Source organism: Myodes glareolus, chromosome 6 (genome assembly GCF_982192425.1).
Source record: "Myodes glareolus chromosome 6, mMyoGla1.1, whole genome shotgun sequence".
Taxonomy (NCBI): Eukaryota; Metazoa; Chordata; class Mammalia; order Rodentia; family Cricetidae; genus Myodes; species Myodes glareolus.
In genome coordinates this window covers 15,786,294-15,798,702 of record NC_142031.1, presented here as the reverse complement: position 1 = coordinate 15,798,702, position 12,409 = coordinate 15,786,294, and the positions used below count along the sequence as shown (strand labels likewise).

The window sequence follows — 12,409 nt, the reverse complement described above, 5'->3', positions numbered from 1 at the left end:
TATAACCTGCCTAGGCTAAGACCTGGTCACAAAAAATGTTTTGTCCTATGCAAAGATGAAGATCTGAGATGGATCCCCAGAACTTACGTTTTCAAAGAAAAATCTTGAGGTGGTAGTGGTGGTACACTCCTATAATCCCAGCACTCGGGAGGCAGGGGCAGGCGGATCTCTGTGAGTTCGAGGCCAGCCTGGTCCACAAGAGCTAGTTCCAGGACAGGCTCCAAAGCTACAGAGAAAACCTGTCTCAGAAAAAAAAAACTAGAAGACATTGTCTCAAAAACAAAGTGAACGGCACCTGAGAAAAGATACTCAACTCAAGGTTGTCTTCTGGCCTCCACATGTGCCTGTGAACCCCCATGCACACATACATACACACATGTATGTACACATACATACATGCCCACATATACGCACGAGCACATGTACACATGCGCACATGTGCATGCACACACACACACAATTCTTTCTCATTCCTGAGATCTGGCCACTCTCCCTGACAAGACTAACACATCCGACCAGAGGCTGCTCTTCCTTGGGCCCTTCCAACCCCTCTCAGATGGCCTCTCTAACCTCACTGCCCTTGGACAACTCTGGCCCCTGAGCCCACCCCGCCAGCTGGCCTGCCCTTTCCTCTTCCCATTCCTCTTTCTGACACGCATCTCTCTCTCTAGCTGCCATTCAAGACCTGCCAGAAGCCCGGCAACCACCTTTTCACCACCTCACTGAATTAAGTCTCCACACTCTAAAGAAGCAGCCCAGAGAAAAGACATCTGCTGGTAAGACAGCTCTCAGACTCGAGGCACAGGACTTCAGAGGTGCAGGCCCAGGGACCTCTAGGAGCACAGTTATTGCAACTTTTCTGACTGCCATGTAATAGTGACATCAGGAGATCTGTGGACTTCTACCAAGTCAGGTGTGCGCCCACAAGTCGGGTGTGTACCCACAAGTCGGGTGTGCACCCACAAGCCAGGTGTGCACCCACAAGCCGGGTGTGCACCCGTACAAGTCATGATGCATCCTCAAGTCGGGATGCACCCACAAGTCGGATATGCACCCACAAGCCGGGTGTGCACCCACAAGTCATGATGCACCCACAAGTCGGGATGCACTCACGAGTCGGAATGCACCCATGATTCGGGATGCACCCACAGTCTTGGTGCCTGACTCAGAAGAGCAAATGAGAGCGTTCCCCCACAGGTTTACAAATGCTTGGGCCACCAAATTTGGCATGGATTCTGACCCAGATTGCCTGAGTTTGATTCTTGGCAGTATTTAACGAGATGGTCCTGGAGAGATGACTAACTCCTCTGTACCCAGGACGTCTCATGCACAAAAGATAAGGACAAGATCAAAATGAGGCTGAGGGCTAGGCAAGATGACTTCGCAAATGACCTAGCCCAGGGCCCACCCTTATATTCACTTGTTACCTTTGATTTTAGGACTCATCTGTTTCCTCTTCTTCTGGGGCTTGGATCAGGCTGGTGACATGTACCAGGGCCCTGAGAGTAAATGTGACCCAGACAATTACTGGGTGACCGAGAGTAAAGAGATGGCAAGAGGGACCCCAAGGGATCAAGTGTCCAAATCTAATTGTCCAGGCCCAGCCCTGTGTGAGCAAGGCAGAAATGCACACAGGAGCCCAAGAGGGGAGGGGAGCCAGAGACAGTGCCAAGGCAGGGAATTGAGAGGGCCAGATACAGGGAGGAGCTCCAGCGATAATTAAGGTCAGCCACACACTGTCTAGACCAAACCCAGTTCCTGTTCCTGCGTCCACAACCGCCTGGATCAACAGTCAGCCCACGGAAAAGAGAGTGGAGGCATTGAAGGTATTTATTCATGAAAATACTCGGGTTCGGGGGAAAATGGGCTACTGGTTACAAGCTTGAAGGCTTTCGTCAAACAGCCATGGGCTGGGGCACCCCCAAGTAGGGGGTGAGCTAGCAGCCCCCCTGGACACAAGCAATGGTGCCAACACATGAGAGACAGAGTGCTCTTCCTCACTACCTGCCCTGCCCTAAGGTTAAAGTGCAGACGGGAGGAGAGGGAAGGATGGGGAGCTAGAGAGAGTCAAGGTCAGCAGGGGCCCTACGCAGGGGCCTCCTGTCCACTATGGTCCCAGGTGATGGAAATAAACCAAGCATCACCCCGTTCAGAAAGACCCATCCCAACAATAGTGGGACTGGCTGCATCTGCATCCCAAAGGGTCCAGAACATGGCAGGCAGAGCGCTAAGATCTCCCGGAGGGAGAGAGACAGGAAGGCTGGCCTTTCTTCTTCTTCAGTGATGCTCTGGCACCTGAGTCAGCGGGGTCCTGCCCCAGCCTGACCCCTAAACCACCCCAATGAAGGGGGAGCTTCATGGAGGTGGGAGGTGAAGGAGGCCTTAGGGAAATCTACAGGGGCTGGAGCTTCCTGCTTCTACCGGCAGGCAGTCTTCCCAGCTCAGACCCTCCCGCAAAGAGGATGCTGTCATGGTACCCACCCTCTGCCCATCCCTGGGGATCCTGCCCCATCAGGAACTGTGTGGACCCTGGCCTGGGCCTGCCTGTTTGAGGGTCTTGCTCATCCTCAGCAGCTCAGCCCACTTCCTCTCCATCCCAAGGACCCATCTCTAGAAAGCAAAGCTCCACACTTCACCTTCCAAAAAAGAGCCCTGAGAATGTCTGCTTCCTCCCCCCATCTTGCATATATTAAACTCTGCAGCTTGGCTACAGCCCCTCCCTTCAGATCTCCATGACAACCGGGCAGCGTTCCAAGTCCATCCAGTGCCAAAGGGGGTGGGGGGGTTCCGCCTCTCCCCTCCCTCTTCCCTGGAGGGTGGGACCCGACATTCCACAGGGGGCAAGAGGGGAGGAAGAGTTGGAGGCCCTCAGTCCTCAGCCCCCTCTTCCTCAACCTGAGGGGCTCCAGGAGGCTCTTCGGGCTCAGGGGTCTGGCCACCGGGGTGGGGGTGGGGGTGCGGGTGCGGTCCAGGCTGGGAGCCCAGGCCGTCTTCACCCTGCACGTAGACGCTCAGGCCCTCGTGACTGGGCTCCTTGCCGCAGGCCTGGCAGCTGCAGTGTACAATCTTCTCCACCAGCTTGTCCACCCTGGGCACCTCCTCGTGGCCGGGACACTCCAAGGTCACCTGGGTGGGGCAGAAGGAAGGGAAGGGATATTTTCTCGAGGCTTGGGCAGGTGTTAGAGACTCCAATAATAACACATTCTTGGGGATCAAGAATCCCAGATTCTACCGGCACCAGCCCAGTGTGTCCTGTGGACTCACGGGGTGGGGGTAGGGGTGGGGAGCTGAGCTGAGCTCTGGCAGGAACTTCAATCTCATCTTCTTACTGGGCATCCCTGCCCCTCCTACCCATTCCCTCAGGCATTGTGGGTGGGGGTAAATCCCTGTCTGGAACTCACACACACACTGTGCTCCCAATGAACTTGAGGGCAAATCCTGACCCCTTCCTCGGGTCTCCCGGACCTTCAGCTGACCTTGGCTGACCTCACCACCCCAGAACCCTGCTATACTCCCACCAACTCTGTACCAACTGCTCTAGCCCCAAAAACTTATCTATCGCCTGGAAGGTTCTTGCTCAACCCATCCTTCCACTGGTCCCAAACTCTGCACAATTAATTTCTGGGCAACCTTTGGGTTTCAGCTTCATGCCAAGCCCCCAACCCAGCAAGTTTCGCTCTATGGCAACCCCCTTAGCACCCCACTCCTGCCCTCTGGTCATATCCTTCCTCCCTCGAAGCACCTAGGCTATGACAGCTCTGGGGCACAGGTGCAGGCAAGGCCCTTCAAGGGACTCAGTCTAGGAGCTCTAATCACACTGATGTGTTGGGAAAGGTGTAGTTGTATTGGCTGCTCAAGGCAAAGATACAAGGCGCTGGAGAGCCCAGGGCACAAGGCTCTGACTGGGTCCCCTTCGAGGAAACCCCTGAGCCAAGAGTTCTCAGTTAAACTAGCTGAGGAAAGGGGAAGGGGGCTTCAATTCACAGCAAAAAGCAAATGCAAACATCCTGGGGTGGGGAGGAACAGAGCGGGTAGGAAGGGCCAAAGGGAGGCAGGTTGGAGTTAAGTGTCAAGTTGTCAAAGAAGGTGGGAGGCTCTAAGATGGTTCTTGGCAGGGTGGGGGTGGGGGACTGGTGAGCCTGATCATCAGGGTGGTGTAGGGCAGAGCAGGGCAGAAATTTTGGTCTTAGCCTGTAACGGTGAGAGGAGACTGCAGGGCTGCAGCGTTTGTAACATGGGCGGAGCCTCGGAAATACGTGCGATCCTCGACGAGTCCCCGTGTGTACTCCCAGCAGGGACCCTGCAGCTCACAAAACCATGAAGCCTCGGGAAGTACTCAAGGCCTCTTGCCTGCCGCAGGACAGGGACCCGAAAACCCTACTCACAATCTCCCACATGGACTGGGCCGGCATACAGGAATCACAGTGCACCAGAGACTCTGTGGACTGCGGAAAGGTGTTGGGGACGCTGTAGCTGAAGCACTGTCCCAGGCACGCCCTGCGGGAGGAAACGGCCCTGAGACCGGATCTCCAGAGGGGAGGCAGGAGTGAACCGTCCTGGTTTTCCTTCCCCCGTCCCTGGGTCCCGGGCCTCACCCTCTCCCTCCCCCAGAGCCGCACCTGTTCTGGATGGACTTAGCCTCACAACCGCTGTGGCCCACAATCTGTGTGATGTTCTTGGCCTCGCACCAGGCACTCTTGTCCGGAAACAGGGCCAGCTTGTTGATGGGTGGTGGGGCAGCCAGCAGCATGACAGGGAGGACAGCCCTCACCAGGACCCAAAGCATGGTGCCCGTGACGTCCAGAGCCCTGGAACTGAGCACAGGTGGCAAGTGAGGTGCAGGATAGCGCAGGTTAGGTGGTGGGGAGCAGGGTGTATTCCAAGCACGGGTTCCGGACCTCGGGTTCAAGGCCGGCTCTCCACAAACAAACCAATTTTTTTTTTTTTTTTTTGAGACATAGCCTCTTGAAGCTCAGGCTAGCCTCAGGTCTGTATCCAAGGATGAGTCTGAGCTCCCGGTCCTCGGTCCTCCCAATCCCTGCTGGGTGACAGGCAGGTAGCACCATGCCCAGCTCCAGGTACACTAACCGTCCAAAGCAGCTAGCTGTACATAACACCGCACCTGATGGCACGGGGCGACTGAACAGTCCTCAGTGGGATAGTTACTAGTGTCAGGTTAGGCGTGTGCCTCGGTGGTACAGTGTGTGCCTGACTTGTGCAAGCAGGGGCTCTGGGTTGGATCCCTCATATCATAAATCCAAAGTTATCCTGATTGCAGCCGCAGAAGAGGCCATGGTTCATGCCTCCCAAAAAGACACTGCCTCGCAACCTTACGCCACTCAGACAGATATATTTCTTCTTAGGGTTCCCCACCAGAGTGTCCAGCCACCAGAGATCCCCACACATCATTACCCGCAGCGGGATCCTAACTCCAGAGTCAAACACTTTTAACAAAGGTCTCTGGTTCAGGAGTAAGTCACTAATTCCAGAGCTGGCCACAAGATGGCGCTGCAGGACAGAGTCTGTGTATAGGAGCCACTCAAAGGGAGACTTCCGCCACCTTCCCCTACTTTAGCTTCACCCCCACCTCCTAATCCCTCACACACACACCTCAAAAGCAGTGGAGGGGGTTTCAGAGAGACCTGAAGAAAGAGAAGTGCTTATAAAGGCAGGGTGTCCCCAAACTCCATCTGAAACAGGACACTGGAGAAAGATATATATGTATGTATGTATGTATGTATGTATGTATGTATGTATGTATGTATGTATGTATGTCTCTATCTGCCTGTCTGTCTATCTATCTATCTATATTTACCATCTATCTATCTATCTATCTATCTATCTATCTATCTATCTATCTATCTATCATCTATCTAATGCTTGGTGACCCTGTCACCTTCAAGCCTCAGTTTCTCCATCTGTAAAATAAGTGGCGCCTTCAAACCTAGTAGTAGTGCATCAGAATTCCCTGGGGACTTAAGAGTGAAAGCTTTCGGATGGGGTGAGAGCCACACTTCTACAGCCTTAGAGGAGGTCACTGTCCATGCCTCCTAAAAAAGAGCAGATAGGCAACCTGATAGGCAATCAGATGGGGGAATATCCCAGCTTGGACAGTTGGGAACTGTGTCTTAGTATTGTCCCCAGAGGGGCCTGGGTGAGCTTGAGTGGGGGACAGAGGAGCAGGGTGTTTCCACTAGCTCTCTGGAAGACAGAAACCAGGAGTGGGGAAGGCTGGCTCCTCTGGATGACAGCCCTGCCCTGGACCTACCATCCTCAGAAAGTGATGGTGGTGGCCATGACAGGTGTTTTGAAAACTGTCCAGGGAGGTGGCAGTGGAAGGGACAATTTCTGCAGTGAGAATCTGGGTGGGCTGAGGGAGAAGGCTGTCAGGGAGGGTAGAGCAGCCTTCAGGCTCATCGGCCAGGGCCCCCAGCTACTGTTCCTCTCTCTGCAGAAGTCTTGGTCCCTGGAGATGACCTCTGCCCCTGGCTTGACGGGGAAAGGGACAGTTGAAGGTGGGACTGGATCCCAATACCTTCTACTGTGATTCACACTCAGCACACACTCCAGACTCATCAACGACAAAACCCACATTTTTAGAATAAGCACATCCCAAGGGGACCGACTGGACTCGTTCCTGAACGTAGGCAACAGCCTCAGTATCCTCCTGCTCCTGAGAGGCCCTCTGTCTACCCTCAAGAACTAACCTGAGCAAAGGTGTGACCACAACCTTCTAAAGAGCTCCAAAGTCCATCGAAGACCAGAGCTCTGGACCCTCCCTGCGCTGGACTGGCCCCTCCAGGCACCAGAGAAGTCCCTGAGTCTGCGACACTTTCTTGGCAATGACAAACAGGGAATCAGTAAGACCCAGGCAGGACTTAAACTAAGGTCTCGGTACGCACTGGAATTGAGATCTGAGTTGTCGCGACAGTAGTCAGGAGATGGGCATATGAGTCTGTGTTAGACCAGCGACCATGAGAGATGGGGGTGGAGGCTGCCGAAATCAGGACTGGCTCAGGTGGAGCCCAGCCTGGAGCTTAGCCATGAGGCTACCTGGAGACATTTATAGAGTGTCACTGGCCCAGAGGTTAGGCCCTGATAGTAGATAGATCTGGTAGAAGCTGAGAAGGAAGGTAGATTGCCTTAGAAGGTCACCTCCTTTATCTTGCTTTTCAGGGCCCCAGCAGGGACAGGCACAAGGGCCAGTCATGCCCCTTGGAAGAGTGGTGTACCCCAACCCTCAACAACCTGGCCAGGATTTGGAGCAGAATGCTGCAATCACCCTAGACCTCCCCAGATCAGCAGCTGAAGCCCCAGTAGACTGGAGTCTGGTGTTAGAAGTCTGCAGCCTAGCAGCTTCGTGCCTGTGAGGAAGAATTCATCTCTCATGGCCTCCCTTGGCTGGAAAAAAGGGAACATGGATCCCTTCTAGAACTAGAAAGCTCCTATAACATCCAGCACCCAGCATCCAGCATTGAGCACCCAGCACCTCATACCCAGCACCCACCTAGCACCCAGCGTTCACCTACCAACACCAGCTCCTGTCTCTGGAGGGATGAGTAAGGCTGGGCAGTGTCAGCAGGGAGGTCAAAGAGGTGCCATTAGGAACCCCTCTCCTCAAGCACTCACACCCTGCCCAGAGGCCATAATGCCTCCACCCTTCTGTGGGTTCCTTGCAAGCTTAATCTTCTATTGATTTATCCTTTTTGCATGTGTCCTCAACCCGCAACTCAGCTCCTTTCTGCTTAAGCAACAGTTGGACTTTCCTTCCTGGGCCTTGGGAGCCTCACCCAGCTCCTCACAGCTTCCACCCTGAAGGTCACACAGAGTGCCAGGGCAGGACAGAAGTGACCCATTGGTCAGACCAACACCCAGGCTCTGCAGGCAGGGCTTGTCCCAAAGCACTTCCAGCAAGAGAGGCGCCAGGCCCTCCCCTGGGCCACTCATTCCCCATTGCTGGTACTCCCTGTCTGGGGGCCTTGGGAGCCTCAGCCAGCCCCTCACAGGGAAGCAGGAAGGCCATGCTCACTCTCTCCCTCCAAAGCTCAGATCCCACAGGGAAATGCAGAGATGCCTGAGTGAGCGGGGCGGAGATTCATCATTCTGGGTTGAGTAGAGGATTGCTATGGGTAATAGGGAAGGTCGAGGGAGGGCGCTCCTGGTCCAGGTTACTGCAGGAGCAAAAGCCGGCTGAGGGGATCACAAGTGGTAGCCCTGCCTGGCAGGGAAATGTTGGTCCTAGCCGCATCAGCTCACAATAACTTCACTGGATAGGCCCTGTCTCCCCCACTTTCTGCTTGAAGAATGGAAGCAGGCCGCAGCTGGGATTTAGAGGAAATTACATGTCCCGACAATAGGAAAGCAAGGTCTGGTCAAGAACTAATCAGGTGAGCCGACAGTTATCCTCACTGAGAGAGAAAGAGAAGGCAAGAGATGAGGAGAGGTGTCTGGGAATGGTGGTATGGAATGAAGAGCTGGAACGAGATTTGGGGTACCATAGAGGCAGCCTTCCAGTCCCTGTCAGAACTCTGGTGCTTAACCACTGCCTCATCTGGAACCTTGCTTCACAGACCAGAATTTGAGCTCCATTCCTGGCTCCCCAAGGACCACCAGCATATGGTCACCGCAGTACATGGTTCCCGGATCTGGGTACGGGAGGGAAGTGTCCTGCTGAGCTCAGTAGCACAGTGAAGCACATACAGATGCCCACCCTGGCCACACCTCAGACCTGGGGGTGGGCAGGATCTTTCTGGTGACCCTATCAGGGCACCTGCTGGATTGTGAGAGGCACAACCCTTCTCTCCAGCTCCCCATAGGCCTCCTTGTGCCTTGCCTTTTCCAAACTGCCGCCATTCATACAGAAAGGAAGCCCCCACAGGGCGACACCCACGGGCTGACCCCTGTCAGGCAGGAAGCATTGTGGTAGCTTCCCAGGCCCTTGACTCACAAGGCCCTTCAGGAATGCCAGGGGGTGGGGCTGGGAGAGCACAAGGCTTGGCCCACAGCACACCTGCCAGGCTCCAGCCGCTGCCCTGAGGCGCTCACCAGAACCGTAGAAGTGCCTGGGCCTAGCCTGCAAAATCAAACCCAAAGCCTGGGGTGTGGCCTGAAGGGGCATCTGTCTGTGTTCCCCGCATGACTCTGAGGCCCAGCCCTGTTAGGAGCCGTGTGTGGCCCCTCAGATTCCCAGAAAAACGGCCTCCTTAATGTCATGGCTGACAGGAGTTCTCAGTCCCATCACGGGGGGGTCTAACGCCTGTGTAACAACAGGTGTTCTAAAGGCTACAGGGACCTAGCTCTCAAGGACAGTTGCCACCAGCACCACCCGCTAAAGCCTTTATACAGCCAAGAGGTGACCTGTGTTGAAGGAACAATTGCTATTTCCTTTTTTTTTTTTTTCAACTTTCCAGACAGGGTTTCTCTGTGTAGCCCTTTTGCTAACTCTGAAAAGTCAGTCATTCAGTCCCTACCGAGACTTTCAAGGTAGGCTGTACCACACTACACCCCCAGTCTTACGCACACACACACACTCACACACACACACACACACACATCTCCCTCACACATGTGCCATCTCTCATACACATATACATACAATCTCACACACAAACAGGGAGGCAGAAATCTCCTCTGCTCCCCAGCACTACCGCGGACTCAGGTTCAAATTTCAGCTCAGCCACCTGAAGATGTCTGCTTGGTCCTCCGCAATGTGGAAACAGTAAAGCCCTCTCGCCTAGGCAGCTGTGAGTTGAGTGGGTAAGGAAGGTTCTGGAGAGGTTGGCCCTGTGGGGTTATAGCTCCAGGAGTTCACCGTGAGCGCGGCTTGGAGTCACTTAGCCATCTTGTGTTCCTTCCTCCAGATCCGGTTTAATCCCCAGTGTTTCTTAATCTGGGATGTATCTGCCACCGTAGGGATTTCGGGGGTGATACCTAAATCCTTGAGTTGAAACTTAAGCAAGCAGCAAGATGGCTGGGGACAGTTTCACAAGCTGCCAAGTGTCACCCAACACACCCGCTTGCCAGAGCAGAGGCTGGGGCCAGACCTGATCCAAACTCTACCCCTTTGGAAGACAGCAGTCCTGAGAGTGCACCCCCACCCCCACCTAGCTATAGAGAGTCGGGCTATGCCTGGTGCCCACTGCGCATGCGGCTGGTGGAGAGGGTGTGGTGCTTGTGGCCGCTGCCCTGGGCTTGGGGATCAGTAGGGTGGGGCAATCCTCCAGGTCTTGGAATGAGTGCAGGGACTTCCTTGAATGGTGCAACAGAAAAATGCTGCTGGGGAGGGGGCAAAGCAGTCTCAAGCCCGAGGTCCAGCCGGCATCAGTCGGGCCCAGCTCCGGGTTCCTGGGTGCCGAGAGGGGCTGTCTCGGGATGCATGGCCTAGGGGCAAGGTTGTTCTCATAGACCGTGTCAGTGACCTGTGCTTCACCTCCGTAAGCCTCACACTTCCCACCTGTGCAATAGACCTCGGCTTAGCCTGGGAACATCTGGCTTAGTAGATTCCCTTGGGGAGAGTCTGGCTCCAGTGTGTCGCTTAAGGCCACAAGGATTCCATGACCCCAGGAGCACCACAGGGTGGCTTTCCTTCCTTCAGCTCCAGGGCAGAGCATGAACCAACTGTGCAGTGGGTTGATACCCAGGGTCTATCTCATGCCACCCAGGCCTATCTCCTAGCACCAGGCAGCTCCACCTTCCAGCTCTGGGTATTTCGATGCAGGCAGTCAGGCCCGGCAGACCAAAAACAGTCTCCAAAACAAACGCACGCTAACTACCGGCTGTAGGGCAGGCGTTCACATCTGCTCAACAGAAGTTCCCCTCAGACCTCACCAGCAACCCTGCCCACCCCACAGCCTCCGACCCCTGGGGTTGCCAGCAGGAGGAAGGAGCTGAAATTTCACTTTAAGGAGGCTGTACCCCCGGCTACGGGAAAAGCATCCACTCCCCCTGCCTACCCCTTCAACACACAGGCCCAGGAGAGAGGTCTGGTTTTCAGGGAAAGGTGGAAAGGGGTGGGGGTCACCAAGGAAACGCCTCAGCCTTGTCTCTTCTTTGGCTCTTACTCAAGCAAACCCGCCCAGGCAGTTCCGTGGGAGTCTCGGGGGGCTGGCTGCTTAGAGACAAAGAGTGGGGGGCTGCCTGTTGACAACTTACTTCCCCACGCTCAGACTGTGCCAGGAGGCTGTTTTCCTGGGGTGTTCCGAATTGCTGGCTGGTGGCTTCCAGCTGGGCAAGGACCTCGGAAAGCCTGGAAATGTGGCCTTCTCCCTTGATGCCCGCCCGCCCCCACCCCACCCCACCCTACCCCAGTCAGGCCAAGGCAAGCAGCTGCCCCCTTTAGTGACGCTTGTAAAAGATCATCGCCTGGCCCGGGAGCCAGAGCCGGCTGGAGGGCAGGTGGCCGGCAGCAGAGCCCTGCGGTGAACACTGCCTCATTGGGGTGGAATGCTTACAAGGCTCGCTTTAGCCCCTGGAAAGGCTAGCTAGCTCGGGCACTCACGCCTGCTTCCCCTCTCCCTCTCTGCCCCTGCGGGGGTGGGGGTTGGGGGACACCGACCAGACTTTGGGGCAGTCAAGAGGAGAGTTTGGGGTCTTTCGTAGTGCCAGAGGAACTTTGCACGGGTTCTACTGGGGGACCGCGCCTCGGAAGCTGGGGCGGGATGCTTTGATTTGAAGTTAGGAGGTCAGGGAGGCGCTCAGTCACCGAGAGAAAACACGAAGGCAGAGACATAAGCCCAGAGAAAGTGAAAATCGAGGCACGAGGGGACAACGGGAGGGACTGAACTCCTGAAAGAGAGTGGGGGCGGAAATGGAGCGACGGGATGCCAGAGACCTGAGGATGGGAGACAGGGACCGAGTTGGGGGACCAGGATAGAGCCAGTGGACGAGCAAGCCCAGAGCTCCAGCGCTGCCCGGCGCCCGCCGGGCAACGCTCTCCCTCCCACTCTTAGTCCAGGCGGTGAAACTCCTACAAGAAACGGAGCCCCGGGGCGCGGCTGGCGACCGGCTCGGGACGCCGCCGGTGCCCCCTGGCCACCCGGGAGCCGCGCCCACGTCCCCAGCGCGGGCGATCGGAGGCGCCGGACCGGCCGCTGAGCTGCGCGGCGCTGGGGTCGCGGGCTGGCGAGGCGCGGAGAGGAATTGCGGGGCTCTGGGGACGTTTTGGGGCGCGGTAGCAAGGGAACCCCAGCTACCCCGCTCCAGCGTGCGGGCCCGGGCGAGACTTACCGCGCGCAGCGTTAGCGGGGAGCGCGGCGCGTCCTCTTGGGGGTCCTGGGAAGGGGTTGAGGGCCTCGGGGGTCACAGACCCGGGGTCCTCGGGCTGGGGCGGCCCCGCGAGGCTCGGCTGGGCTGTTCTGCTGGCCGTCTGCGGCCCCGGGCAGGCGCGAGGCGCGGGGGAGCGGCGGGCCGA

The 12,409-nt window shown here is 56.1% G+C and overlaps 1 protein-coding gene and 1 long non-coding RNA gene across 2 annotated transcripts in view; one reads left to right on the top strand and one right to left on the bottom strand.

Moving 5' to 3' along the window:
* LOC146894101 (uncharacterized) overlaps nucleotides 1–2,632 on the top strand; it is an 8,149-nt gene extending 5,517 nt beyond the window's left edge. The window contains exon 2 of the long non-coding RNA XR_015002181.2: nucleotides 672–2,632. This is a non-coding gene — a long non-coding RNA (uncharacterized LOC146894101). The remainder of the gene's footprint in view (nucleotides 1–671) is intronic.
* On the bottom strand, nucleotides 1,813–12,409 carry Nbl1 (NBL1, DAN family BMP antagonist). The gene is made up of 4 exons (XM_085690390.2): nucleotides 12,226–12,409; nucleotides 4,620–4,814; nucleotides 4,386–4,497; nucleotides 1,813–3,126 (listed from the first exon to the last, which is right to left on the bottom strand). Exons 2-4 carry the CDS (start codon nucleotides 4,784–4,786, stop codon nucleotides 2,869–2,871), a joined length of 537 nt encoding a protein of 178 aa, XP_085546516.1. The 5' UTR covers nucleotides 4,787–4,814; nucleotides 12,226–12,409; the 3' UTR covers nucleotides 1,813–2,868.

Bases quoted from the DNA above. Each gene is read 5' to 3' on its own strand.
- Nbl1 (XM_085690390.2), bottom strand. From the start codon at position 4,786: ATGCTTTGGGTCCTGGTGAGGGCTGTCCTCCCTGTCATGCTGCTGGCT. The intron at 4,498-4,619 runs GTGCGGCTCTGG...TTCCTCCCGCAG, and splicing joins GCTAAGTCCATCCAGAACAG to GGCGTGCCTGGGACAGTGCT. The intron at 3,127-4,385 runs GTGAGTAGGGTT...TGCCCCACCCAG, and splicing joins CCCAGTCCATGTGGGAGATT to GTGACCTTGGAGTGTCCCGG.